Source organism: Cheilinus undulatus, linkage group 12 (genome assembly GCF_018320785.1).
Source record: "Cheilinus undulatus linkage group 12, ASM1832078v1, whole genome shotgun sequence".
NCBI classification, from domain to species: Eukaryota; Metazoa; Chordata; class Actinopteri; order Labriformes; family Labridae; genus Cheilinus; species Cheilinus undulatus.
The window spans coordinates 5,366,360-5,394,061 of NC_054876.1; the positions used below are offsets into that span (position 1 = coordinate 5,366,360).

The following is a 27,702-nucleotide window of genomic DNA, read 5'->3' on the forward strand; positions in this document are numbered from 1 at the left end:
ACCGTTTGGACCCAGTTGGAAAATGACAGGACCAATCAGCGAGTAAGGAGTCGTGACGTAAGGAAGCAGCAACAAGAGGCCGGTGCAGATATGGTGGAAGACATTAGCGTGGATGCTGTTAAAGCGCCAGTTTTATCAGAACTTGATGACATTTCTTTGTTAAAAGAAGAACAAAGAACAGCAGTGAGTTGTTTTCTTTTCAAAAACGACAAAAGTCGTGTACTGACATGTCTACAGTTGCCATGGTTCACGTTTTGCAGCTCTGTCTCTATGGAGTTTACTCCTTTGGTAAAGGCAAAGCTTGTTAGCGGCTGATGTGACAGACAGAACGTTCATCCAATCGCCGTCCAAGTTTATTTCAAAACCTCTGTCCTTCCCCAAACGCTGTATATGGGAGGTTTTCCAGATGGATGTGTGAAATAAATCCATCTGGCATGTCAGAATACCATTTTGCCACTTTTCACTCATTTTTGCATGCCCTTTTGTCTCTCTTTTTACCTTACCCTATTTTTGCAATTTTTTGGCCTTTTTTTTTTTTTTTTACCACTTTTAACCCATTTATCTCTTTACAATTATTAAATTATTTACTGTATCTCTAAAAATTTGCCTCAGTTTGTTCTATTTTATTTTCTGGCATCTTGACATTTGTGCACATCATGGCCTTGCTATAAAATCAACATTACTTTCCTAATAGTTCAGTGTGCCCATCCACATTGTTAACATCACCAATTAAAAGGTATATGTAGGTATGTGTTTTAATTAGAGTAGTTAACATTTTGCTATATTCTACTACAGCATAAATAAATGAAATTCATGTTTTGTTGCTTTGATACAGGTGGTTATTATTTAGGTTGAAAATAAAATATTGATGTTACATCTTAACTTTACAATGGACCATGATTTGGCTGGCCTCCATGGGCCCCAGAAAGCTCTCCCCTTTTTCCCCCTGATGGATGGCCTTGACTGTGTAAAATGTAAATAAAAACAGAAGTCAATGATTACCAAATCTCTTAAACCCATAACTTATTTACACTAGAACATAAATGACATGTTGAAACTGAGATATTTTACCACTTTATGAAAAATATTTCCTCATTTTGAATGTGATGGCAGCAACACATCTCAAAACACTGTGTAGTGCCCCCTCTTCTTTTAAGAACAGTCTGTAAACATCTGGGAAGTGAGGAAACCAGTCATAGGAGAGAGGAATGTTGTCCCATTCTTGTCTGATGTAAGATATTAGGTGCTCAACAGTCCTGGGTCGATGTTTTCTGTTGGTGAAAGGTCTGGACTGCAGGCAGGCCAGTTCAGCACCCGGACTCTTCTCCTGTGAAGCCATGCTGTTGTGATGTGGTTTAGCATTGTCTTGCTGAAATAGTCAAGGCCTTCCCTGACAAAGACGTTGTCTGGTTGGCAGTATATACAGTTCTAAAACATCTGTCTACTTTTCAGAATTGATAGTTCATTTCCAGATGTGTAAGCTGCCAACGCCATAGTCACTAATGCAACCCCATACCATCAGAGATGCAGGCTTTAGACTGTGTCAGGATAACAAGCTGGATGGTCCCTCTCCTCTTTAGTCCATGGAAAATGGTGTCCGTGGTTACCAAAAATAATTTTACATTTTCAGTCCTCCAGACTCTCTGAATCATTTGATGATATTATGGGATGTAGCTGGTGGAATATTCAAAGTCAACCTCAAGTAAACAGTTAAGTGGACCTCTAGACTAGTTGACTAATACATGCAGCCCCTGCTGCGTGCAAGTTCAAAGGTCAGCAGACAGTCGGGTCAAGGAGTGTTGTTGTTGTCAGGTCAGGGTGCTAACAGTCAAAGGCTGAGGTGATGAGTCTGTTGGACATCCTTTTCTTTTTTATGAGATATCTCGAGAGTACTTTGCAGGATCTTCATCAATTATGCACAAAAATGTATTTAACCTCAATGACGAAAAAAATTAAAATTTGGAGGTCAAAGATCAAGTCTTTAGGCTCTTGTGCATCCTTAACTTACAACATTTGTACTACAGGAAACACCCCAGCCCTTTCCCTTAACTGTACTTTATGAAATCTAACCATGACTGGCTTTATACACAGTGTCCAGTTTAGATATGTCTATCCAGATATCTGCTCATAGAGACAAATTAAGAGTGTTGTCATCAGAGCTGACTTGTCTCCATCTCTGTGCTCAGATAGAGACTAAACATGCAGTTTAATTTTAGCTCTTAAAACATGACCCATAACCAGAGTAGGATCTCCTCTAAATGATAGACGCCTCTAAAATGTGTCAAATAATCCTGAACTTGATGTTGGCCCTTCTGTACTTGACTGTGTTTAAACCTGTATAATCCCTGGTTTTAATCTGAGATCAGGGTTTAGACCTGCTGTCTGAAATCCCCTCAGTGTATGAGTGTAAACATATTCACGCACATATTATTATGACACCCAGAGAGCACTCAGACCAGCAGATATTATTCTAACAGGAGAATCTCTGAGGTCAGGGACAGCCAGCTCTCTGACACCAGCAGATTAAGATTAAAAATGACACGGCACGTTTGACAGAGTTCACAGAGTCAGGGAGTTCATGATGTAGCTGTTAGGTGTCTTTGACGTCTTTTTACTGGGCTGGACTTCTTTTTTTTTTTTTTTACTCAGATTAACAAACTGACAAACACAAGACTGTGATCAAAGATGGAAATAGGTGGAAGACAGGTGAATCTATAATTTTTCTTTATTTTTTTTTTTATTTGTTGTATCGGCATGAACAGATCAGTTACTGCCAAGGCAGTGGAAAAAATAAAAATGCATCAAATATTTACACATAATATACATTTGATTATTTAATAATTCCACAAAAGTCAATGTATAATTAAATAAATCTGATTATTTATAAAACAAAAAGAAATAATAATCTAAATAATAGAAATAAAATAAATAAATAAATAAAATTCAGAGTGTTTGTTGGCAAGGGACTGATTTGGTTGTCCCTCAGACTAAGGCGGGATCGAATGTATTTAGCAGCGTCTACACAGACGATTCTGTGTTCTCCTAACATGTATGTCATTTTATCAGTCAGTTTTTAAGAATGAAGTCAAATTTGTTGAATGAAAAGTCAATTTTTCTGTTTAAAACCCAAAAATTAAAGTACAGTATAAGAACTAATAACCTCTGCCAAAGAGGTTATGTGATCAGGTGGGTTTGTTTGTTTGTCAGTCAGTTTGTTTGTTAACAACATAACTCAAAAAGTTGAGGACGGATTTTCATGACATTTTAAGGAAATGTCAGAAATGGCATTAGGTAGAACTGATTAGATTTTAGGAGTGATCCAGATCACCATCTGTGTTCAGGAATTTTTTTAAAAGATTCTTTACTAGTGGGAGATTGGGCTAAATGCGGAGGTCTGTGCTGTTACTACCCCACACCAGGAGATGGCAGACAATAGTAACTTCAATCCCAGCAGCAGTTTATGGTGTCTTTCTATTCAAAGTTTTGGAGTTTATAGAGTTTGAAAGACACACGCCCAGTTGAGGAGACGAGTCGGAGCATAACAGAGAGAAAGACAGCGAATTGTAGCGAGAATACTCACAATGCTGGGAGGAATAGAGGAATATTCACCCTCTGCCACGACTTCCAGTCGTCCAGTGAGACCATTGATGAGACTCTCAGTGCATCTGTTGGCACCAGCAGGCAATGCTTCCACCATGACAGTCCACCCATAGCAGAGCCAATTCTTTGCCTCACCATGTTTCCACCACACCGGGGAGGGTGCCGTGCCGTGGTGGGGGGCATATGAGGACAGATCCAGGAATTTTTTAAAGGATTCTTCACTATTGAAAGATAGGGATAATGGAGGAGGTCTGTGCTCTCTGAGTGCTTTTCTAGTTTGTTACTTTTTTCAGTCAAAGTTCACTGATTCACTGACTTTTTGTTCTACAAACTAAAAAGCTGAATTATCTTTCAAAAAAATCTTGCACCCTTTAATTTCTTTCTTCTTCCGGGCATTAAGGAGAAAAAAAAGTTCTATTTTCAGTAACAGAAAAGGTGTTCTGTGTTTCTAAAATAGGTTGTGTGCGTTGTCAGGCAGAAAACGATGAAAACAAAGAGAGGAGCTGTATGCTGAACGACTGAACGGGAGAAAGAACGATCTGTCTCCACCTTGAAATAGAACAGAGTGGATATTATTTACACCGTTAATGAATGTTTGAGCGGTCTGTACCCGTCTGCAGATCACCGTTAGTGTGACACACTTCTAGAAAACATCCCCACAAACAAACAGCAGCTTCAGCAGAGCCTGTCAGCAGCGTCTTCTTTCAGAAGAAGAAGAAAAGAGATCTGTCCGGCTGGAGATGGCCTTTCATTACTACGGCAACACACCTCGTCACTGCACAGACATTGGTTACCATGGTTACACTGTAATTGCACTGGGAAATCTGTTTCACTCCACAAACAGCAGAGAGGAGAATAAGAGGAGGGACGGAGCGCTTTTTCACTTTTTATCCCCTTTAGCCCACCAGCAGAGCAGAGGGAGGAGCTGGGACAGTCAGAGCTGAAGTTCATGATTAAAGGAGCAGATTAGTAAACAGATAACACAGTTTGGAGGAGAAATGCATTCTGAAGTAGCTTATGAGGTCATTCGCATTTCCTGTATGGAGACTAAAGTCTTTTCATTTTTGTTGACATTATAATTCCATAAAGCGTTTTAGTGTTTAGTGCTGTTCCTATCATCAAGTGTTTATGGGCTCTGATGCATAATTACTAAACTATATGACTAACCTTCTGTAGGTCCACATTTTTACAGACTTTCCTGAGAAACCTACATTGTTTTTTTTTTTTTTTGCAAATTTGTTGCCATAAAGCAGTGCTTGATCCATTCATCCATGTTCCTCCACTTACCTGGAGCAGGTTCATGGTGGCAGCAGGCTAAAGAAGTCAACCCAGACATCCTTCTCCTCTCCGCTGTGACTTTCTCCAACTCTTCCTGGGAGATTCTGAAGGGGTTCCCGGGCAAGATGGAATATAGAATCCCTCAAGTGAGCTGCGGGCGTACCATGAGGTCTCCTCCTAGTTGGATGTGCCCAGAAGACCCCAAGACAGTCTGGCATAATCCCTGATGGCCACTCATCTGAAACGCTGTACAATTTAGAAAGGAAGGTCATAATTTTCTGGTACAACGTATTTTCAGTTTTAGATTTCACTTTTTAAATTCATCTTTATTCACTAACAAAGTCTGGAAGTTGCAAAAAAACACATTGAAAACAATACAGGCTTAAATAAAAAAGATAAAAAGGTCAGAGGTCTAATCATGCATACTGCCTACCTTTAGCTAAAGCTAACATAGCTACGCTAACCTTGCAAAGCAGATGAATTTGCTAGTCTCCATGTCTGTCATCAGGCAAATCCACAAGGTTTGTGTTGAACAGAACGCTGTTTGGACCAATCAGCTTCATCTGAGGAGAAAACGCCAGTAGTTATGGGTGGGCTTTAGTTGTACTAGCGGATTGATTGGCTTGGACGTAGCCACAGCAGCAGTTTTGTCAGAACTGGACAAAACAAGAGAAAAGAGCCACACTGAAATCTTTTCATCATATACAAGATGTTTTTGTTCTTCTCCCGACAAGTTATGGTGTGTTTGCGATCGTTACAGGTGGGATTTGTCAGTGAATCCAAGGGCTGTAGCTATTAGCTTGGATGTAGCTGTAGGAAAGCGGGAATTCAATCAGAACTGGACCACGTTTTCCTTTTAAACAATAACTAGGGATCACACTGAAAGCTTGTCTTAGGGGAGAAGTTGTTTTCTCAAGTCTCTCGATGAGCCTTGGCATAAATTTACTCCTGGAAGAGCTCCAACTTAACTACAGCAGTGGTGGCCTGTCTGCTCAGGAGAAGTGCATGAGCACATCCTAATTTTTTCTTGTCACTCTGATTGGCTCGTCATGAATGTGACAGAGGGAATGTTCCTCTAATCAACTTCTGAGAATTTTCTTAAAAGTTCTGCCGTTCCCAAAAGCGTTCTATAGGAGCTTTCCCAAATTAATAGATCTATGAAACAGTCTATCTAGCATGTCAAGTTATAGCTACACAAGTAACATACACTGCCTGGCCAAAAAGAAGTCGCCACCAGAAAAAGGTCATACACTCTCATATTGCATCGGACCGCCTTTAGCTTTGATTACAGCACGCATTCGCTGTGGCATTGTTTCAATAAGCTTCTGCTATGTCACAAGATTTATTTCCATCCAGTGTTGCATTAATTTTAATATTGATGATGGGAGAGTCTGACAACTGCGCAAAGCCTTCTCCAGCACATCCCAAAGATTCTCAGTGGGATTAAGGTCTGGACTCTGTGGTGGCCAATCCATGTGTGATAATGATGTCTCATGCTCCCTGACCCACTCTTTCACAATTTGAGCCCGATGAATCCTGGCGTTGTCATCTTTGAATATGCCCGAGCCATTAGGGAAGAAAAAATCCATTGTTTAAGAAATGAGAAGTTACTCACTGCATCAGCTGGGGTTAAATAACTTGTTGCCAGCTGAAAGATAATCGCCCATGCAGTAATTACCCAATAGGAGGCTCGTACCTATTTGCTTAGTTAAATCCAGGTGGCGACTTTTTTGTTGGCCAGGCAGTGTATTTAAAAGTACAACATAAGCCAATGTAGCTAAGTTAGCTTTAGCAACATGAGCTTCAGCAAACAGCTAAAGCTGTTGTAGCTGTGTAGAGAACATACCTCTGTAGCTTACATAGCTTGCTTTGTGAGCTTAGCCTTAGCTAAAGTAAATATGTAACTCAATTATCTATAGCTAAGTTAGTTTTAGCATCTTGAGCTTTAGCAAACATAGCTGAAGCTAATGTGGCTTTGCAGATAATGTAGACACGCAGCATATTTAGCTGCTTTGCGAGCTTATCTTTAGCTTCTTAGATATGTAGCTATGTTATCTAAGCTAAGTTAGTTTTAGCATCTTGAGCTTTGGCTAACATAGCTAAAGCTATTGTAGCTATGTAGATTCACACATATGTACCTTACATGGCTGCTTTGTGAGCTAAGCTTGAACTACATTAGATATGTAGCTCTGTTATCTATACCTAAGTTAGCATTAGTGACTTGAGCTTCAGCAGACGCAGCAAAAGCTATTGTAGCTATGTAGAGAACATACATATGTAGCTTACATAGCTGCTTTGTGAGCTAAGCTTAAACTACATTAGATATGTAGTTTTGTTATCCATAGCTAAGTTAGCTTTAGCAACTTGAGCTTTAGCTAACATAGCTAAAGCTAATGTAGCTATGCAGATAATATAGATACACAGCTTAGCTGCTTTGTCAGCTTAGCCTTTGCTACATTCACTACTTAAGCCATGTAGGCTCTGTTATCTACTTCTCTCCATCATCTATTTAGCCTATGCAGCTAATAGAGCTACATAAGCTACACTTGCTACATATGAATGTTTTCATGGAGCTTTTTTCCCATGAGCAGACTGTTTACTTAGCTTTAGTAAATGTTTTGTAACCAGGTTTTGTAGGTCAAGTATTTAACTTTTAATTTTACCTTACCCTTGCCCTAAACTGAAGTTTAATCAGATTTTATTTATAAAGTTTTAACATGTATTTCCCTTCTGAGATAAACCTGTCCCAGATCAACAGTCCAAGAGAGTTGCCATCAGCAATGAATGATCAACAGCAAGACCCTTCTGGCAACCAGGAGTCATCCCGACCGGAGGGTCAAACCACCTCAACTGACTCTTTTTTATACAAAGCAGCTGCTACTTGGAGCTCCCTCCGGATGTCAGAGCTCCTCAGCCTATCTCTAAGACCGAGCCCTGGCACCCTCTTGAAGAATCTAATTTTGACTACTTAAACCTGTGATCTAATTCTTTTAGTCATTACCCGGAGTTCATGACCATAGATTAGAGTCAGAACACAGATCGACCACCGGCTCAGCTCCCTCTACGCCACAACAGTCTGGTACAACGTCTGCAACACTGATGCTCCACCAATCCACCCATCAATCTCACAGCCCATTCTACTCTCACTCATGAACAAGACCCAGAGATATTTGAACTCCTCACTCCCCATCCGGAGGGAACAACCTACCATTTCCTGGCAGAGAACCATGGCCTCAGACTCGTACTGGCTTATTCTCATTCTATTTGCATTAAGCTACGAACAGCCCCAACACCTGCTGGAAGCTGAAGAAGCCAACTGAACCACATCATCTGCAGAAAGCTGTGAAGAGGCATGTCAGCCATGATGGAAACACTGCCCCCTGAGCTCTTTGGCCCTCTCCTCCCGAGTGCCAGGACCACTGCAATAAAAGGCACAATTTCACAATTAGGAAGAAGCGTCATGTGAACAAGTCAAATGAAATTCTGATCTGAAACATCCCATTTAGAAAAGGTTAAACTCTTACTGAGCATGCTCTCTTTGCATGTCTGAAGGTCATCCTGCAGACCATCCACGTGTTTTAGACTGCAGGAGAAGTTGTACTGATGAATCTAAATCGCAGAGAAAGGGTCGCTGTAGGACATAATGAAATAGAAAAATTCAGAGATCCAAAGTCACAGAAAAAAAAAGAGGAAGGGATTAAGTCACCAGTACTCAGCAAGGGGACAAATCGAGGAGGCATGTAGTGACAGCAGTGTTTGGCTCTAGTATGAATCCAGAAAACAAGACTATAAATAATGAAGGAACACACTGGAAAACATTAGTTCTGACCTGATAATGGCAAGTATATTGAACAAACTGTATCTCTTTTATTTCTCTTCTTGGATCTTTACCTAGTGTTTATGTCATTATAGGAGGCAGTTATAAATGGAGCCCATTTTAATCACTTTGTATTTTGCTGACATCTGGTGGAGATTAAAGGAACATCATGCAAACGGATAGCTAATGAAACAGAAAGAATAATTCAGTGTTTGCTACCTGTTACTGCCCAAAAAAGTGCTTGTTTAAAGATTTTTCTCCCCTGAAAAGTAGGATGGTACAGCTGTTTCTCAAGAAAACATTTTACATGAACATGTTTGTGCTGATCCTTGTGTCTTAAATCTTACTCGAGTTCCAAAGACAAATTTAAAAATCTTGTTTATGCCAAATAGAAACAGAGATAAAATTTTCAAAAGTATCTAATAGAAGATCAGGAGGCACAACTTTTGCTCATATATTATTAAATTTGTCCTAAAATGGATGCAAAATTTAAGACATTTCTCTCTGGAAATTTTACTCTGATTAAAAAGTACAGGATTTAAACTTTAGTCTGGAGTCTTTAAAAGACTTCTAGGGCCATGCGTGGATTAAAACAGAAATAGTCTATCCTTCCATTACTGTCCAGTTCATCTAAAAATCATTTTAAAAAATGATTCCTCAATGTCGGGGAGAAAAATAATCACAATATTTTCCAGATGAGAAGGAACAGAAATCTACGATACAACTTGTACATGTGACAAAATTGTAAGTAATTCTGGGGATGTGGCACAGATCATGTTTAGCTTTCTTATATCCATCATCCATTTAACTTTTATTTAAATCTTTTACAACCATAAAGGAATCATACATTTTTATGTCAAGAGTGAATAAAAACATGATAAATACATTCACAGAACTGAAAAGTTTACAGTATCAAGAAAAACAAATGTGGAAAAAAATCAATCATAGTAAAAAAGTTACATTCAAGAGCAGAGTTTTGAGTTTATGTCATCATTTCATATCTAGTAGACACCAGAGATATTTAAAGCCTTGTATACAGGATGTAATGGTGATTAAATGTCATAAATCAGTGTTTTTTGTTACTTTTTGGCCCAAGACACACCTAACTTCATGCCAAAATTTTAAAGCACACCATATTCATATTCATGCTAATCAGCCACTTTAGCCAGTTACAGTATCTTTAGTTATTGTACACTACAGGGGTTGTGAATTCTCTCCATGTTGCCTAAATGGCGACATCTAATGGTCAGCAATGCGACTGCAGCTTCATCTCAGCAGGGGTGATAATTGCAGACGCCTGCAGCCCGTATGAAAGGCCCAGATCAGACATGCAGAGGTCTCTCAGATCTCCATCCACTGCCCTGAGTGGACCCTCAGCACTTATGAGTGTTTATTCTTGTTTAACTGCTTTTACTTAAACTGATTGTGTTAATGATAAATGTTGGAAATTAATTGTTAGTAGCTTTATGTTAACTTATTACTTCACTTGTTTTGTTGATATAGAAACCAACAGCTTTGGATGGAAAATAAATCCTCAAACTTGCTTATTCTATCATTGACTCTTTAGTTTGAGGTTCTTAGGCGGTCAGCCTTTCACTAAAAAGTATAACAGGGGTTTCTAAATTTGGGAAAGTGAGCCTCCCTAAAGAGAAAACAACTTATTCTGTGGACCCCACCCCCATAAAAATATGATTTAAACAACTATATTTTCAAACATTCATGTCTCATCCTTTAGCGTCTTCATTTTTTTGATGCCTTGGTCTGGATGTGTTTCATTCATCCTACATCCATCTTTCCTGGACAGTTATCGTGTTCCAGTAATTCACTTATTGCCATTACTGCCCTATTTTAAAGCTCTATGCTCTGTTTTAATGGGAAATATGAGTTTGCATCTATGCGGCTGATGCAGGATTACAGAACTGCAGAACATCTTCCAGCTTCAGCCTTGCCTTGTACCATTGTTGGTATCTAGCAGAGGCTGTTTTAGTGTTCACGGCGCTAAATGTCTCAGTTACCTATTACTATTATTTCCTGTCAAAAAGTCCCATGGTTTGGTCACTAGACTTAGTGGTTTTTCCTCAGCCTAATGCCGTCATTAGCTTCTACATCTTTGCTAATTAAACACTGTGGCTGCTGAGCATCATCAGGACCAATGCAGGAAAATCCTATCTTTAATGGTAGACTGTAGTATAGTCTCTGTAGTGTCTATAAATCTGTATAATATGACCCATGCACAGCAGACCTTTCTTTTGGTTTATGGTTCCAAGCCTCCCCTGAAGTCCTGTGGTGCCCCCTCATGTCTAACACTTTTAAAACCACTGTCATAGTAGTATTAATGACATATTATAGTACAATTCCCATGGCACACCTCAGAACACATCATTCAGCAGCCATGGTCATAAAGAAGGTAATAAATACAACAGCCAAATATTATTTCATAATCCAGATAAACCTATCAACTTTCTTCTTTCATTAAACTAACAAATGTGACCAACATCTCTTTCAGAGTTCATGATTGGTTAAAGTTCGAAAAGGGTGTTTATAACCCTTAAGCTGATACTAAAATCTAGAAACTTTTGGGTCGCAATTACCCAACAAAGAGTTGATGGTGTGTCCTGAAGCTGGACAGATTAAGAACTGCTGCAAAAAGGTCAACAACCTTGGATTTAAAGCAACAGTGCTGCTGTCTAGCTTTTGCTTGGTTAATTATATTTGCTTAATCTTGTTAATCGCTTTTTATTTCATTTTATTTTATTTTGTAAACAAAAGCTGCAAAAAGAATCAACTAGTCTGAGTTAAGTGGTATTTTTCCAGAAATATGACTGCTCTTTTATTTTTAGATTTATATGAAGTGGCTAAATGATTTTCTCAGAGTGTTCACTGCTTTCATGAGCATCCTTTTACTCCATTCCTCAGACGGACGGTTTTAAACCATGTTTGTCTCCATTTTTCCATAAGCTTTATAACAGTTTGCCTTTATGCATCACTACTTCACTATCCCAGCACTAGAAAGAAGCTCTTTCTTTATTTTTTGTTCAATTTGACCCAACGGTACAGCTGCAAATAGCACAAAACTTTGACATTTTAGTATTTCTCTGTCCTGAAATCACTTCCAGCCCCCCATCAGGATGTCTATGAATAACAAACACCCCATTCAGTAATATCCCGTTATAAAGTCTACTGTCTCCTCACAGGGTTGTCGATCCTGAAGCCTCCTCCAGTGAAGTGAGGTTTGCTGCTCAGCTGAGGCAGCAGCTCCATCGGCTCCACCTTCGCCTTTGACCTCTGCTCACTGAGGAGACATATGGAGGACGTTTAGGACACCAGAGGGACAGCCTGACTTTGACTCCAGTGAATTTTTATTCTGTGAAAACTTTATGGTGGATTTTCACTGAAACAAAGCTGTAAATATCTAACGATACAGTAGCTGCTGCGATATAAAACCAAACTCACCTCTGAAGCTTTTTCTGACTCAGGTATTTCTTCTTGATGTTTGCCAGCTCACGAGATAAACTTTGATTTTCACTTTTGTACTCGTTCATCCTGGAGTCGAGCATCCTCAGCTCGGCTATCAGAGCCTGTAGAGTCAAAGGAAAAAACTCAATGTTAACCATCACTGATGAATTAATAGACTTTCCTGTGACTTTTTCTCTAACCTTTTTGTTTAGTTTATATTATCTCATATAATAGAAGCTGTGTAGATGCTTCTGACAAAAAAAGTCAAAACATAAAAACAAGAGGATCCAGACTTTGGAGCCGTCCATGGGTGCTTCAATGAAATATCGGCAGGTTAAAGGTTTCCGATCTTATGTTAAATGCTGGCATGACCACTATGCATTCTGACACCAGCCTTTGGTGACTTGACAAAGTAAATTCCAAGCAGCAACATCATCAGGCCTAATTCTGGCTGCAACAGGTCAGAACACTGCAGCAGTGCAGTGCACTGGCTTATAACGGGTTAAAAAAGATTAAGCTTTAATTTTGAAACTACTACCAAAAATGCTATCTTATCTGCATTCCAGGCATAGAAAGTTTGACAGATGACGGGATATCTACTCCACTTGGACACACAGAGCTCTGAACTCTGGTTATCTCTGGCTGTGAGTGATGATGGTCTGCCTTCACAGTAAACTACATTCATGTTTCATTTATTGCTGGAAAAGAAACTGTTCTTTTCTCTGTTCATTTCAGATAAAAGCGTGTTCAGGCACAACACTGGTGTCTGCTCAGACAGGCGACTGCTGCAGACACAGTCGCCTGATTGTTACTCAGTCTCTCTGGGCAGAAGCGGATCAGCCACACATTTAAAGTAAAAGCAAAAGTAGTTTGCAGCTGTGAGAAAACACGACACTTGCCACAGTAACCTAACCTGTTTTCTTTAATAGTTCTCCTGGGTCTCTGCAGGTTTCTGCAGGTTTCAACAAGTCAAATTCAAGACTTTTAAAGACTTTCTAAAGATTTTTTTAAGACCATAATGAACGTTGAACTTGCACTGATCCATCTACAATTTATTTATTGCATTACAAGTAATTCGGCTTTGCTGTGGGCTTTCGTTAAGTTTTCTCCGCTGCCATGCTCTGCTTTAACACATCGTGGCGCGTGCACAGCACACTAGCTGGTTGTGCTTGATAAATTCTGACCGGGCTGCACAGGTACTTTAGTTCTGTTTTGTAGTTATGTTATAGCATCTTCAAAAATCAAAACATTTAAAAGCGAGACTGAAGTTTATGCATTTGTTTTAAATAAAAGTAATGTTAATACATTTTTAAGACCTTTCAAAAAAAAAAAAAAATTCAAATGATTGGATTTTAGATGTTTTAAAACTTTTTAAGACCCCACGGATACCCTGAAAAAGGTTTCTCAAAATGGAAGTGCATACATGCAGGAATAGAAACTGAGATACTCCAATCCATGTTAACACAGTCACTGATCATTGTGGTGTTGTAAATAAAAATAAAAGTAACTTTGAAAGGAATCTGGCTGGCCAGCTCTGCCCTGCCAGTGTTAATTGAGTGTAATGATGCCTTATTGACTCATTCTCAGGTTTTAAAGCACAACAGAAACACAATACTACTCTGTGTCAGGCCCAGAGTCTCACATCCTGACCTGACAGCACAGTCAGGTTTTGAATGGACAGAGAGAACTATAAGGGACAGAGAGCTTGGATAAAAAAGAGACAAAGAAACAGACAATCATATCAGTGATTTAACTGTCACAGATGTGATGACCTTGAGTTTCTTGGTCCTCTCTCTGAGGGTCCACTGACACTGCTGCAGCTGCTCCGCTGCCTCTGGACCAGGATGACGGGCTAAAATGTGTTTCAGCTCCACGTACAGCTTCTCCTTCTCCTTCATGAGGAAAAACCAGGGAAAGGACATCAAGGTTGACACAATATTTTGATCTTACCTGTAGAAAGAAAAGGCCCTCAGACACAAACATTTTCTGGGTTACAAAAACTACAACTGTATTCAGGTCTGTTTTGTTTTTGTGTGATAAAATACCAGATTTCAGAACAAATCACCATCAGCTATATTTCTGAAATCTTTTAAACCTAATTCAATAGTCAAGTCTTCCAAATAAAGTGCTGCAAATTCAACACACTTTCAATCATTCAGGGGATACTCCTATAAATGAGTCTAAAAACTACTAAGGCTACAAAGCATTTATTAACTGTACAGTAAAGATCTTTTCTCATCACTGATTAACACTCACAAAGAGGATTTATACCATTTGTAAGCTTTGCTTTATAACATTACAATAAGAGGTGTGCTTTCTAGCAAGATGCCCCTAATCTCAGAGAACTTTTCTGTACCAGATCACAAAAACACATACACACAAAAAATACATCCTCTTTAGGATGAGATGTATTCAGGCACAGACACAGCTATGCTCTTGTCAAAACAGAGAGTATCTACCTGCAGTAAAAGCTCCCGTTCCTCCAGCTCTTGAGTCTTAGAGATGAGTCGTTTTTGTAGAGAGTGGATCTTCTGAATAAGTTCGTATTTTCCGGGGTCATTGCCCTGCAGACGAGGATGAAGCATTAATGCGATATTAAAGGTCGGACATCCTTCTCTTTGGAGAAAGTTTGAGGTATTTCACAAACTCAGAAAGTTAGAATTTTTATGCTACTCTGAACAGGGGTGGTAAATTAATTGTTGAGGTGTGCCTCCTGCGGGGGGCGCAAGAGGTCTTCAAGGGAGGCACAGTTGGAGAAAACAAACTGGAATAAGTGATCTTCATTGCTTACTTTGGTAATAACAGAGGCAAAATGGGAGAATTTTAGTTATAGAGGGAATTACTGCTGAAGTGAGTAAAAAAAGTACAAAAACAGCTTTTAAATGTCTGAATTTTCATGAATGACTCCTGATGATGATGCTTACAGGTCACAATAAGTACCTTACAAAGTTCTAACTAATGGCTGCATCATGATATCAAACCAGATTCCATCGTTGACAGGATATCTGTAATCTAATTTAACTGTGAGACTGATACAGATGTGAAGCCCTACAGACACTTTAGTACCACTCGTTCACCTCCAGCTGTCTCCATCTGTGAATGTTGATGGGCTTCATCTGATCTTCCAGAACGCTGTTCCTCGTCCTCTCTCTCAGCAGCTCCCTCTGCAGGTGGAACAGCTCTCGTCTGCAAAAATACAGCTCAGCTGTAGTCGTGTGACTTGAACAGTAAGTACTCTGACTTAACTGTGGGCTTTTACTCCATGATTAACGCAAATAAGTTTTAACAAAGATAGAAATTCAATCTGTGGTTGCTGAAGTTTTAAATCCCTCTTTCCTCTCTCAATCTTTTTTCAAGTTGCATGGTCTACTCTGAGCTTTATCTCCTAATAGGTCACCTCCATCTTCTTCCTCCATCCTCCCTACCTCCTCTAAGCTCCCTCTGCCTAAAATACAACTCATAACACTTTATAGCTTTCCAGGAGTTTAAATAATTCCTCTCTGTGAGAAACTCAGTCAAGCTTAGAGAACTGTTCTGTGCTTTTACTTTGTAAATAGTCCTGTATTCAGCTAGGGGTATTTCATTTCCTGTTCTGATTATAATCTGCATTTATTTTGAAATAAAAAGGAAGGTAACCACAGGATTAAAGAACTGCCCAAAGATGGAAAAGTAAATTAATTTAAACGTGAAAGCAAAAAAAGTGAAATGTTTTGGCATCACAATGATTTTTCTACAGGGACAATAAAGTACCAGATAAATGCGATAGAAAAAAAATTTCAGCCTTAACCATGCTGCTATTTATGTGTTAATACTGACAGCTGCAGTCATGGACTTTTGAAAGATAAGATCAACAAAATGTTGTCAATTTGCCATGAAAATTTGCTGCTGACTGCTTTATACTTACAGCAATGTTTCATTTAAAGCTACACTGTCATACTCAAGAATTTATTTGACAAAGATTAACTGTATAATTTCTTTAGACTAATTTCCTTAACTCAGATGAAACCAGATTCATTTTGAATGCCTACTTGAATAAAATTCACAGTTAAAAAATGTCTCATGTGGTAAAGCCTCCTCTCAGAATCCCCCTTTGTTACCTCAGGTCTTCTGTGTTGGGGACAGTCTTGTCCAGGATGCTCTTCTTACGTTGGAGCCTCTTGATCTCCAGCTTGAGCAGACGGATGTCCTCCATCCTCTGGCTGTAGTGAAAGTCCCCCTTACTCAGGATGGACTGCTGGATCCTGATCTTCTCGTACAGCAGAGCACGCTCATCGTTGTGACGGAGCAGCTGTTTGCCCAGGCTGTCCCGCTCTCGTATTACCTTCAGAGAAATTCACCGATGAATCATCCACTACAAACCACTGTTTGTCATTCCTCTATTTGTCTTCTCCTTCATTACCTGTTCCAGCTGCTTCTTCTGTTGGATCTGCTCAGCATCAGCATCTGCTATAATCCTCTCCAGTTTTTGCTGCTCTGCTTTCTGACTCTCAACTTGCTGCTTCGTTTCTTCAAGCTGGAGTTTAATCGTCTGCAGATCCACCTGCAGCAGGACACACACATAAGTGTTAAAACTTGGAAAAACGGCCTTATAATAAAATCTCATTTTTTTAAACCACTTACAATTATTGTAAAAATTATTAAGGAAATGGAAATCATTAATTTTATGAATAATATATAAAAATAGTAATAGTAAACTGCATTTCCTTTTGGGGATATACTTAAAGCTGACTGCCTGTCTTTAAAAGTGCAGCATGTAGTTTTGAAGGGGGCTGCCTGTGGATGAGCCTGGCTAATGTCATTCTGCATATCAAAACAAAATAACAGAGAAGGATGCAGAGCATGTGTTTTAGTTGTTACAGAAAAACACAAGGAGTGCAGGGACAAATGGATAATGTCCACTAGTTTATTGATCACTTATTGAGCTGGCAGTGCTTACAAGCTCTTTCAGAGAGGTTTAACAGTTTGGTTCTGCTAGGGTTCAAAAGTGGACTTTCACCGGACACAGCACCAAACAGGCAGGCTGCGGTACCTTGAGAGCCTCGTTGTCTTTCTCTAAGCGTTTGTGTTCCTGCTGATCTTTGGCGAGGGCCAGCTCCTTCCCTGTGATCTCGTCTCTCAGTCTGGTGACCTGGTTGTTCATGGTCTTCATCTTCCTCTTTATCTCTGAGATCTCTTCCTGAAAAAAAGACGAAGAGAACGAAGGAGTCAGCGTTATAGATCACTACATCTGTTCAACCAAGCAGCTATGGATCAGTGGTAGTGGTCCACACTCTCACTATCTGCATTTATATCATTTAACTGTATGTCAAAAACAATGAATCTTAGTCCTACCTGAGCCTCGATGAGGTTTTTGCTGTAGAGGTTCCTCTCTGACACCACGCTCTCCAGCAGATTCTCCTGCTGTTTGAGTTTACACTCTGCCTCACTGACCTTCTTCCTCCAGTCAAATATCTCGTTCTCTTTCACCTCAACATCTCCAATTTTTTGCTGCACCTGTGGAAACAAAGAAACTTCCTCTAAGAGAAGCCAGACTTAAAGGCAGGTTTCCCAAAGCTGTGGCAATGACATAAATCTAAATAATACAATAAAAAAGGCCTGCCTTCTGCATGAGGCTGCTGGTCTCGTTGATGTAGCGGTCTCGTTCTTTCTCCAGCTGTTGGATAATCTTGCGTTGTTTCTGGGACTCGTGGCGGTAACCGTTGATCTCGTGTTCCAGGGCCTTCTTGTCCTGCTCCAGGAGTTTCACCAGGTTCTGCTGTTTCTCAGTCGACTGTGCAGCTTTGATCATGTTCTACCAGTTTGATTAAAAGAACAGGGAAGTAAATATGTCTAGGTGATCATTTCATTAGTATTCCTAACAATGCTGCCAGTTGATTAAAAAAATCCAATTATCTACAGGTTTTTTTTTTTAATTAACTAGGTGCAACTAATCACACACATTAATAATATCAGAGATTACACATCAACAGATTCATAGATTAGTATGGATGAACAGAAGCATCCCTCTGTATGGGTTAGGGCTAAATGATTTGGGAAATAATCGAATTGTGATTTTTTTTTTTTTTTTTACCTAATATTGCGATTTTAATATGCGAATATTTCTTAAGTTTCTCATCTCACGTATTTTCCAACAAAAACAAGCAATAATTCATTCCTTACTATAACCAACGCAAGACTAGATTAAACTAGGGCTGGAAAACTTTGAAAAAAATCTAATTGTGATCACCTCTCGCCCAATGACAGCTGGGATAGGCTCCAGCTCCCCCGCGACCCCGAACGGGATAAGCAGTATAGAAAATGGATGGATGGATCTAATTGTGATGATTTTGACTCATTTTGCAAATTGGATATGAACTGTTGTATTAAAGGGATGTTAATGATAATATAATTCTCATGTTTAACAAGAAAAACATAAAAAATGCAGAAATGTTTTTGCACACAATTCTAAAAATATGCCACTAAAATGATTGCATGATATGTATGCATAATGTCTTTGCTGCCCTAACTTCTATCATTCTTTATATTTTAACTGAAATATGTTACTTAGTCATATGCCAGCTCAACAGCAGTTGGACCTCAAATGAAAAAAATAAAAAAATTTTTTGCCTTGATTTAACTGCATTTATGCATGTTGATCGGGCCAGAACAACTAAATCATGATACAGATGGTAATCTCTTCTTCCTTCTTTGTCAAACATCCAAGGAGGCTTGAGCGAAACCCAGCTGTCAAACATCTTTCCAAACAATTAAAAATGTCTAGCTTTCTAAAAGGTTTTATTTTCTTAAATTCATAGAACACAATTTTTTCTCCCAGGGGACTCTCATTTAAAGCAGTAATAAATACTGATGTCAAAGACAGAGAATCATGAGCGGGTATTAGTGGGCAAAAGTAAAGAAAAGGAAGGGGACCTGGGTTGACAGCTGATAGCAGGAAACAATCATGGTCTCTCAACAATAGGTAGGCTAATGGACCATGATTGTTAATGAGATACAGCAGCAGAACAGCAACTTATGCCTCTTTATGTCGTTGTCTTTGACGTTAACATCCTGTGTTTCCACAGGAATGATAAAAATAATGTATATAAATATATCTATCACAGCAGACAAGATATGTCTCATTATAACAAGAAAAATTTGGGGTTTCTCTGGCTTCGAAAACAGTTGAAATGCTGGAATAAATGCAAGAACTCAACTAGAATAATGATGAAAATTTGCCAGTTTGAATCAATTTTAGACATTTCACCTTAAAAATTCTAAATGTTGTAGCTTTCATATGATAATTACTTTTAAAATTGAGTTTCTTGCTCAAATTGTCAACATCCTCTTTGAAGCTCAGCGATAGTTCATACAGGACATGGGAGTCATAGACCTGGCTGTAATCGGCTGATTTAATATTTTCCACTATGACTTTCGGCAGTGCTGATCCAAACCAAGCTGTACTGATCTACTTTTTCATCATCAGTTGGGCCATGCCGAGTTACACCAAGCCGCACCCTGAATGGTCCTGCTCCGAAGCAGGGCCTAAGTGCCCGCCCTGCCTCCAAGCATGCCATGGTGACGACATGGAGATTCATCGTCTTTCGGGGATACCTCATAGACGTGTTACAGAAGCAACTGCAGCACTAAACTTTAATATAGAAGAAGAAACTTTGAAGAAGAAACAACGGCTAATTCGTAAACAAAAAAATGCTATTTAACGTGACTGACCTAGAACCCCATGTCGTCAGCTCTAGATCATCAGCACCCTCAAACGAGTAGCTCAGTTGAGGTGTAAAAGCAAATCCTCTGCTGTTCTGGACTGCTCTGCTGTGTAATGGAAAAGCACCAGTTGTCTCCCAGCTTTTGCAACCAATCACAGCTCTCTCAACATGGCGGCCCGTTTAAATATGACATCCTACTTTCTGATCCCTGCTGATCACACCACACTGCTGTTGACTAAGCTCCATCTCCATGCCCTGCCCTCCTCACCATTACCTGTAGATCCATTTGGAATTATGGTTAAACCCACGACGAGCGTGCCTTAATGAAATAACTTGAATTTCAGTCGGAGTTAACCTGTGAGCCTGCTTCATCACAAACCTTATTTAAGATGTCTCTCTCTCGGATCAGCTCCTCAATGGCTTTCCTGTCAACTTCAACCTGCTTTTTGGATAACTCAAGATCTGCAGGAGGGATAAAACAATGAAAAAAATGTATTCACATAGTTAAAAGCAAAAAGCAATATATTTGTTCAAACCTATTCAATCATGAGTGTATCAATCAGATATGCACAATGTTGGATTTCTGTCAATATGTCACACTAACTCCAACTCATTTTAGCTAGTCTCTGGGCTGTTTGGTGCATATCTTCCTCCACTCTCTCTCCCTATACTTCCTGTCTGTGTTCAGCTGTCCTATCCAAGTAAAGGCATACAAAAAACAAACAAACAAACACACAAAACAAACTAAAACATTGATTAGAGGTGCCACAAATGATTGAAAATAAACTTGAGAATTTAAGAGTTGATTAAAAAAGTGAAACCCAAGACATCTATGGCAGATTTCACTCTGATTTCAATGTTTATAAACTCAGATTTTTTCTTTTAAACAGACAGTAACACACGTTTATTAGAGCGAGCTTTTACCTTTCTCCAGACCAGCAATCTGAGCTTTCAGGGTCTCTCTCTGCACATCCACATCAGCTTTCTGATCCTCCATCTGGTGGAACTTTTTCTGAATGGCTTCTCTCATTTTTGTTTGTTTGGCCACGTCCTGGCGCAGCTGATTCACCTCCTCCTCTCTCATCTGACGTGTAGGAGAAAAGTTTTATGAAGTATAATTCAGATGTATCTCTTTTTGTTTTTTGATCCTCATTAGACACCAACAGAACCCTTTGGTCAAACACAAACTGAGATACGTATTTCAGAGGGACTGTGCAGCACAAAACCGGTGCAATCTCTCTCAGAATGTCTGAGCTGTGACATTATGATAATCATGGGACATGTACAGGAGCATGAGCTCCCCTATGGTCCCCAACCTAAAAGACAACCAGTCAGGACACATTTAAGCTGTCAGAAGGGTGTTTTTGCTGCAGAGGTTGTACCTTGAGCTCATTTGCGTTCTGCTGGTTCTCCAGGGTCAGATGTTCTTTGACGGATGAGAGCTGCTCAAACTCCTGCTGCAGTTTGCCGTTTCTCACCTGGGACTGCTCCAGCTCCTTGGTGGTCCGCTCATTTAAAACCTGTCATAGTAAACGTAGAGCGTGGTTAGTAAGAGTGTGTTATTGCTGACTGTTACATTTATATCGACAACAGGATTAACAAAAACAGCTGTTTTTACTCACAGAGTTTTGTTTTGCTTCTCTTAATTTGTCTGAAGCTCAATATAACAGTTTATTGATCAGCAACATCACTTTTTAACAACTATAACACAACATAACTGTAACTAAAGTAGTCACATATTAGATGAAGATTAAATTCCTCAGAAGATAAATGTTTTAATTTTAGTTTTAAGTTATATCAGATTATTCTACCACCTCTAAAATCTTGGAAAAACAACTCTGCTGCCCTAAAGGTTCCCTTACTGAAGCCAAATCCAGGTTTTTTAACGTCATCCAGCTAAAAGAAGTCAGCATAAATAAAGGTCATTTACCCCTCCTGCCCTCAGAGACACGACAAAATAAAAAAGAGCCTTATTTAAGTTTTCACAACACAATAAAGTCAAGCCTCTGTGATACTGTTGTCATAATACCAGATTTTAAATTTCAGTAAAATACGCTGAAACTTAGTTAATGTTTCACTCATCAAAGCTGCAATTAAGCTTCTACACACTGAGACATCGTAATTAAGTTATCGTGTTTGTGAGCTCCAAACTGTGGTCATGTGAGTCTGAATGAATCCCTGCTGCTCTCTCTCTCTCTCTCAGTCATTAGAGATTTTATTAAAATAAGAGTAATTCAAAAACTATTCAGATCCAAATTTTGTCAGTTTTGTAATGTTGCAGCCTGATGCTAGCCAGATGAATTTGTTTCACACATCCATCTGGTAAACCTCTCATAGACAGCGTTTGGGAAAGGGCAGAGCCTTTAAAAAAACAAACCAAAAAAAAAAAACTTGAAGGGTGCTTGGATGAACGTTCTGTCTGTCACATCTTTATGGGCCAATCAGAGCAACAAAACACGTGACGTCATAGCCGCTGCCGAGGGGCGCCGCTACTGAGGAGTAAGCTCCATAGAGAACTGCATAACGCGAACCATGGCAACTGTAGATATGTCAATACACGACTTTTGTTGTTTTTGAAAAGAAAAAAACTCAATGCTGTTCTTTGTTCTTCTTTTAACGAAGAAATGTCATCAAGTTCTGATAAAACTGGCGCTTTAGCAGCATCCATGCTAATGTCTTCCACCATAACTGCACCAGCCTCTTGTTGCTGTTTGCTTATGTAAAGACTCCGCCATGCCCAAAGTACTGCCCGTCGCCACTGATTGGTCCTACCACGTTCTAACCGGGCCCAAACTGTTCAAATGGGAGCTTTGCAAGATGGATTCACCAGTGAGAAACATGGAAGTGGGCATATCCATCTGCTTTGCAAGGTTAGCCTGATGCTACAATTGTTTAAATTCATTTTTATTCTCATTAATCTAAACTCAGTACCACAAAATTGCAAAGTGAAACCGAATTTTAGAAATTTTGCAAATTAAACTAAATAAAAGAATGAAATATCACATTGAAATACGTATCCGGATGCTTTGCAAAAACATTAAATGTAGCTCAGGTTCATCCCATTTCTCTGATCTTTGCTGAGATGTTTCTACACCTTGATTGATTCCACCTGTATTAAATTGTTTGGGCATGATTTGCAAAAGCACACACCTCTCTATAGAAGGCCTGACAGCTGACAATGCATATCAGAGCAAAAACCAAGCCACGAGGTCAAAGGAACTCCCTGCAGAGCTCAGAGACATGACTGTTTACAGGCACAGAACTGTTGAAGGCTACAAAAAAAAATCTGCAGCACTGAAGGTTCCCAAGAACACAGCGGCCTCCATAATCCTCAGATGAATTAAGTTTGGCACAACCAGGACACCTCCAGAGCAGGTCGCCCAGCCAAACTGAGCAATCAGGGGAGAAAGGCACCAAGAATCACTCTGCCTGAGCTCCAGCTAAATTTCAAGTGTTTCAGCAAAGAGTCTGAATTCTTATGTTAATGTGATATTTCAATTTTTCATTTTTAATAAATGTGCAAAAAGGTCTATAATTCTGTTTTCACTTTGTCATGCTGGGGTACTGAGTGTAGATTAATTAGAAAATAAATATTTTTTTAGACAGAAAAACTGTAAAAAATGAAGGGGGTCTGGATTATTTCTAAATCCACTTATATAAGTATGTATTACCTTTATCTAACTTTGTCTGTGCAGATTTTAAAGCTCTACCAGTTGAATGAGCCAGAATAAACACAGTACATCATAAAAGTTTTGCATACCCATACAGTTATTTTTTCACCTTGAGCTCTTTGAGCTGCTGCTCCAGTCTCTGCTGCTCATCTTTGGCTCTTTGACCTTGCGTGTTCAGAGCTTTAATGTCAGCCATCTTGGCCTCAATGTCGTTGTGAAGCTGCTTCACCTCCTTGTCCAGCTTCTCCTTGAACCTCATCTCCCGAGAAATCTCATTCTGCTGCACCTGGAGCTCCTGCTGGAGCTGGAGTCAGATAACACACCTGTCATTAGTGTGTTCTTTTACTATTTACAGTTTGAAAACACAACCTGTCTTCGGTGGAGAGATTCTTCTTTGGCTCTGCTGATAAATTAAACTGCACCAACGTGCAGACGTTGCTTCTTGTTTACCTGAGAAATGTTCTCCAGCGCAGCATCTCGTTTGGCTTCTACCTCCTGCTGGGTCACGTTGGCCTGGTTCAGTTTCTCTCTCAGGGCCTCCACATCTTTCAGCAGCTCGTCCCTCTGTTTAGTCAAGTTCTCATTTAGTTTGAGCAGCTCACTGAAAAAGAAAAGCTGTTAGTTTAGACTTCTTTATCCTCAGTATCCACACAATAAATCACCAAAGTAAATGTCCTACCTCTGCTCTTTGTCCTTAAAGAAACTACTCCGCTGCTCATTCATTTTAATCAGGTTGGCGATTTCCTCTTTTAAATTCCTGATGCTCTCTTTGTCCTTTTTCTCCTTGTCATGAGCGGCATCGACCACTTTCCATGCTTTGTCCAGCTCCTATCAGAGAAAAGACAAAAATAAGCAGAAAAGAGATTTTCTAAGAACATTCTGAGGACTCTTAAGAGAGGACTACAATAAATCACAACAACATCAGTTTCACAATACCGTTAGCATAAGACATTTTCTGGCAAACTTTGATATCTGCCTGACTCCACTCTCCTTACGTTGCTGATTCATTGTGCCTTATGGTCTATATTCTCAGCCAATCAAAGTGCTTGTTAAAGTCCATAATCACTATATGCCTAAGTCAAACATTAACTAATTATTATGTTTATTAGCTATTAAGTCACTTTTATATGTTATGTAGTCCTTGTTTTGTTTTTTCTTTTTAAGAAACTTGGTCAGACATCTGGTAGAACTTACTGTTACAGTACAAATAAAGCCTATCCGTTTACCAAAATATGCATTTTTTTCTCTTTTTAGAAACATTAAACTATTATGCTATGAGGCTAACGATACTGGAACCCTTTACAAATACATCCCAAAAGTCTGAATGTTAACATTAAATTTGAGAAATCATAACAGTTAAAAATATAATCATTTTTTACTCAGTTAGTGCTAAATAAAGTTACCATTGACGTGATTAGATGAATCTACAGCTGACTATGAGAGCCTCCCTTTAGTTATAAAAATATTAACTAATATTTGTACCATGTTTTTTCTACTATCATGCAGTGCTAATATGCACATACTGCCCTTTGTGGGCCTGATTTTTTTGTATTTAGATTTTAAGTCCCTGCATGTACATATGAGGCCATTATATTTAGCTTCACTATAAAATAAAAACAATTTCTGCCATGGAATTTATTTGTAAATATTGGGGAATTTTGGTGGGATTTTTCTTTGGGGGGGGGTTCTTGGATGTTTGGGGGATTTTTCTGTCATTTTTGTGCAATCTTAGGGACTATAATCAAACAAAGGGAATTTGCTTTAAAATTGGTGTAAATTATTTGAAAGTTGGAAGCAATTTACATGGAATTTTTGTGACATTTTTATGGGAATTTTTAGGCTTTCTGCTCACGTTTCATCACCCAGGTCTCAGACAGATTTTTGTTTTTAAACAAGTTTTTAAGAAGATTTTGAAATTCACCAGAGTTTTCTTATCTGTGATCTATGAAGAACGAAATCTAAGAACACTAGAGGGCGCTCATATGCACATTTGAATTCTGATATGACAGGATAAAATGACTAGTTTTGCATCTAACAGCACCAAAATATGCTCCATTAAGAAAACACAGTGAAATTTGACTTTTAACTGTATTTTACTATAATTTTGAATGTATTTGTTAAAAATATAGCACTTTAATATAATCAAATACTACATGAATACATACTTTAAATATGGTATACCTTTTATTCTGATAATGCATTGTTTAATCCTACATTTAAAGTATTAAATAATAACTATAAACTTAGTAGGATGACCTTTTTTATATTAAGCTATTTTCTAAAACCATAAAAATCTGCCCTCACACACGGGTATCTAAATGGGCTGAAATGATGTGCCATCATTATACAGATTTTGTTTTGCATTTTTTAATTTGGCATCTCTATGACATCTTACTTCGCTTTCAACTTTGTGTGTGCCATGTGCATTTGGCCCTTAAGTCTTGGGCCCTTATATGGTCATGAAAGGGTTGTTTTTCTGTGCTAATTAGGAAATCATGCACACTCATGAATAGCATGTAGTTTTTGTTTCTTCTGAACAAATTTAAGGAAAGTCTTGTGAAGATAGTGGTGAAAAGGCCCAACCTTTGGAACCAGCCCTTATAAACAAATGATTTAACCAGACATTAGTCTCCTCCTATGTTAAATGCAGGATACCCTCTTTAGTGAAGAAATGGTGATCTCATCTCCCTGGGAAAGCTTCAGGGCTGCTGCCACTTTAGTAGAGATGGACACGATCTCTGCGTTCAGCTCTCTACATTTAGACATCAGCCTCTTCTCATTGTCTCTGGACTTCTTCAGAGCCTGGATCAGCCTCTCATACTCCACCCGGACCTTCTCCATACTCTGATCCCCCACCAGCTCAGTGAGGATCATCTGAAACTCCTCCAAGGACTCGAATTTGTCCTCTCCTCCTGCATCTGGATCCTTTAAATACAACACAGACGGACAGCATGTGCACAATGTGTTTGAGTATGAGCATTATGAGTAAACTATAGATTATCTTCTATACTCACTACTCGGCTTTTTGAACATTTTGTATAACCATTCACATTTTTTTTTACAGTAATGTATGATATAATAACCTCTATAATTAAAACCCCACCATAAGTCTTGCATTTTATACCCACAGTTTTACATTATCAATGTTCCTTTAAATATCTTGCAAAATCCTTTTCTTTCATGGCATCATCTATAATGGTCCTAGCATGAATAAATATGAGGATAGTTATTATTAATTCTGTCACCTTTGCCTACTATACTGTATGTAAATAATATAGATGATCACAGGCGAATGACTTCAGACTACACATGTTCTTGTTTTATTTCTATTTCAAAGCTTTATTTAGCTAGTATTTGTATCATTATGAGGTAAAAGTCATAAACTGATGATGAATGCAATGTAAAGAATGTAATGTTAAAGCCAAAAGCTGCTATTATGATTCAGATGATCAGTAAAGCACTGTACTATACTACTATACTCTACACTACTCAAGATTAAGATGAAAAAAAAAGCAGAATAGCACATATAATAATGGGGGAAAGTTTAATTTAAGAGTGTAGTCTACAAAACCTGTACAATCTTAGACTTAAGGTAATTTTTACATTTTCATGATGGACAGCAGAAAAGGTTTTGTAAAAACGCTTTTCATGCGGCGTAACGGACGTCAATTTAGCTAAACTTATTCGAGTTTTACATGCATTATCTTGTGTTGTGTTAAATATTTAACTAAAATAAAACTTTAACAGGCTAAATACCATTTGAACAGACCCATCAAAACTTTAGGACACTTACCTCCATTCTATGGCTCTAAAATTATACGTTTAATCGACGAGTTTGTAAAAATAGCTTAGCATTCGGTTAGCAAAGATTCCAGCCGTGTTCAGGGTTACTTTCTCAATGGAACTGTTGACTTCCGTTACTAGGCAACCGCTGATCTCGCGAGAGTGAGACGGATGGGTCAACAGCTTGTCACCTCACAGCCTCAGAGAGAGCACAAGACCCCAGGACAAAAAAAGAAAAAACAAAACACTGGAAAGACAACTCCTGAATCCCGCTACAGCAGTGATACTCAGCCTGTGGCTCTGGAGCCACATGTGGCTCTTTAGTGATTATTTGCGGCTCTTTTATGTCTTAATTTGAAATATTAATCCCCAGAAAAACTCAGAAAAGGGAAACGCT

At 38.8% G+C, this 27,702-nt stretch overlaps 1 protein-coding gene across 1 annotated transcript; it reads right to left on the minus strand.

Annotated features, from left to right (window-relative positions):
- Positions 1 to 11,822: 11,822 nt before the first annotated feature.
- Positions 11,823 to 27,396, minus strand: cfap58 (cilia and flagella associated protein 58). Its single transcript, XM_041802029.1, has 18 exons — positions 27,316 to 27,396; positions 26,178 to 26,447; positions 24,202 to 24,350; positions 23,973 to 24,123; positions 23,632 to 23,826; positions 21,234 to 21,371; positions 20,776 to 20,935; positions 20,231 to 20,313; positions 17,751 to 17,942; positions 17,483 to 17,644; positions 17,181 to 17,327; positions 16,551 to 16,691; positions 16,249 to 16,472; positions 15,229 to 15,337; positions 14,611 to 14,715; positions 13,924 to 14,043; positions 12,149 to 12,273; positions 11,823 to 11,987 (listed from the first exon to the last, which is right to left on the minus strand). The coding sequence occupies exons 1-18, from the start codon at positions 27,319 to 27,321 to the stop codon at positions 11,873 to 11,875; spliced, it is 2,592 nt and encodes an 863-aa protein (XP_041657963.1). The 5' UTR covers positions 27,322 to 27,396; the 3' UTR covers positions 11,823 to 11,872.
- Between the last annotated feature and the right edge of the window lie 306 nt (positions 27,397 to 27,702).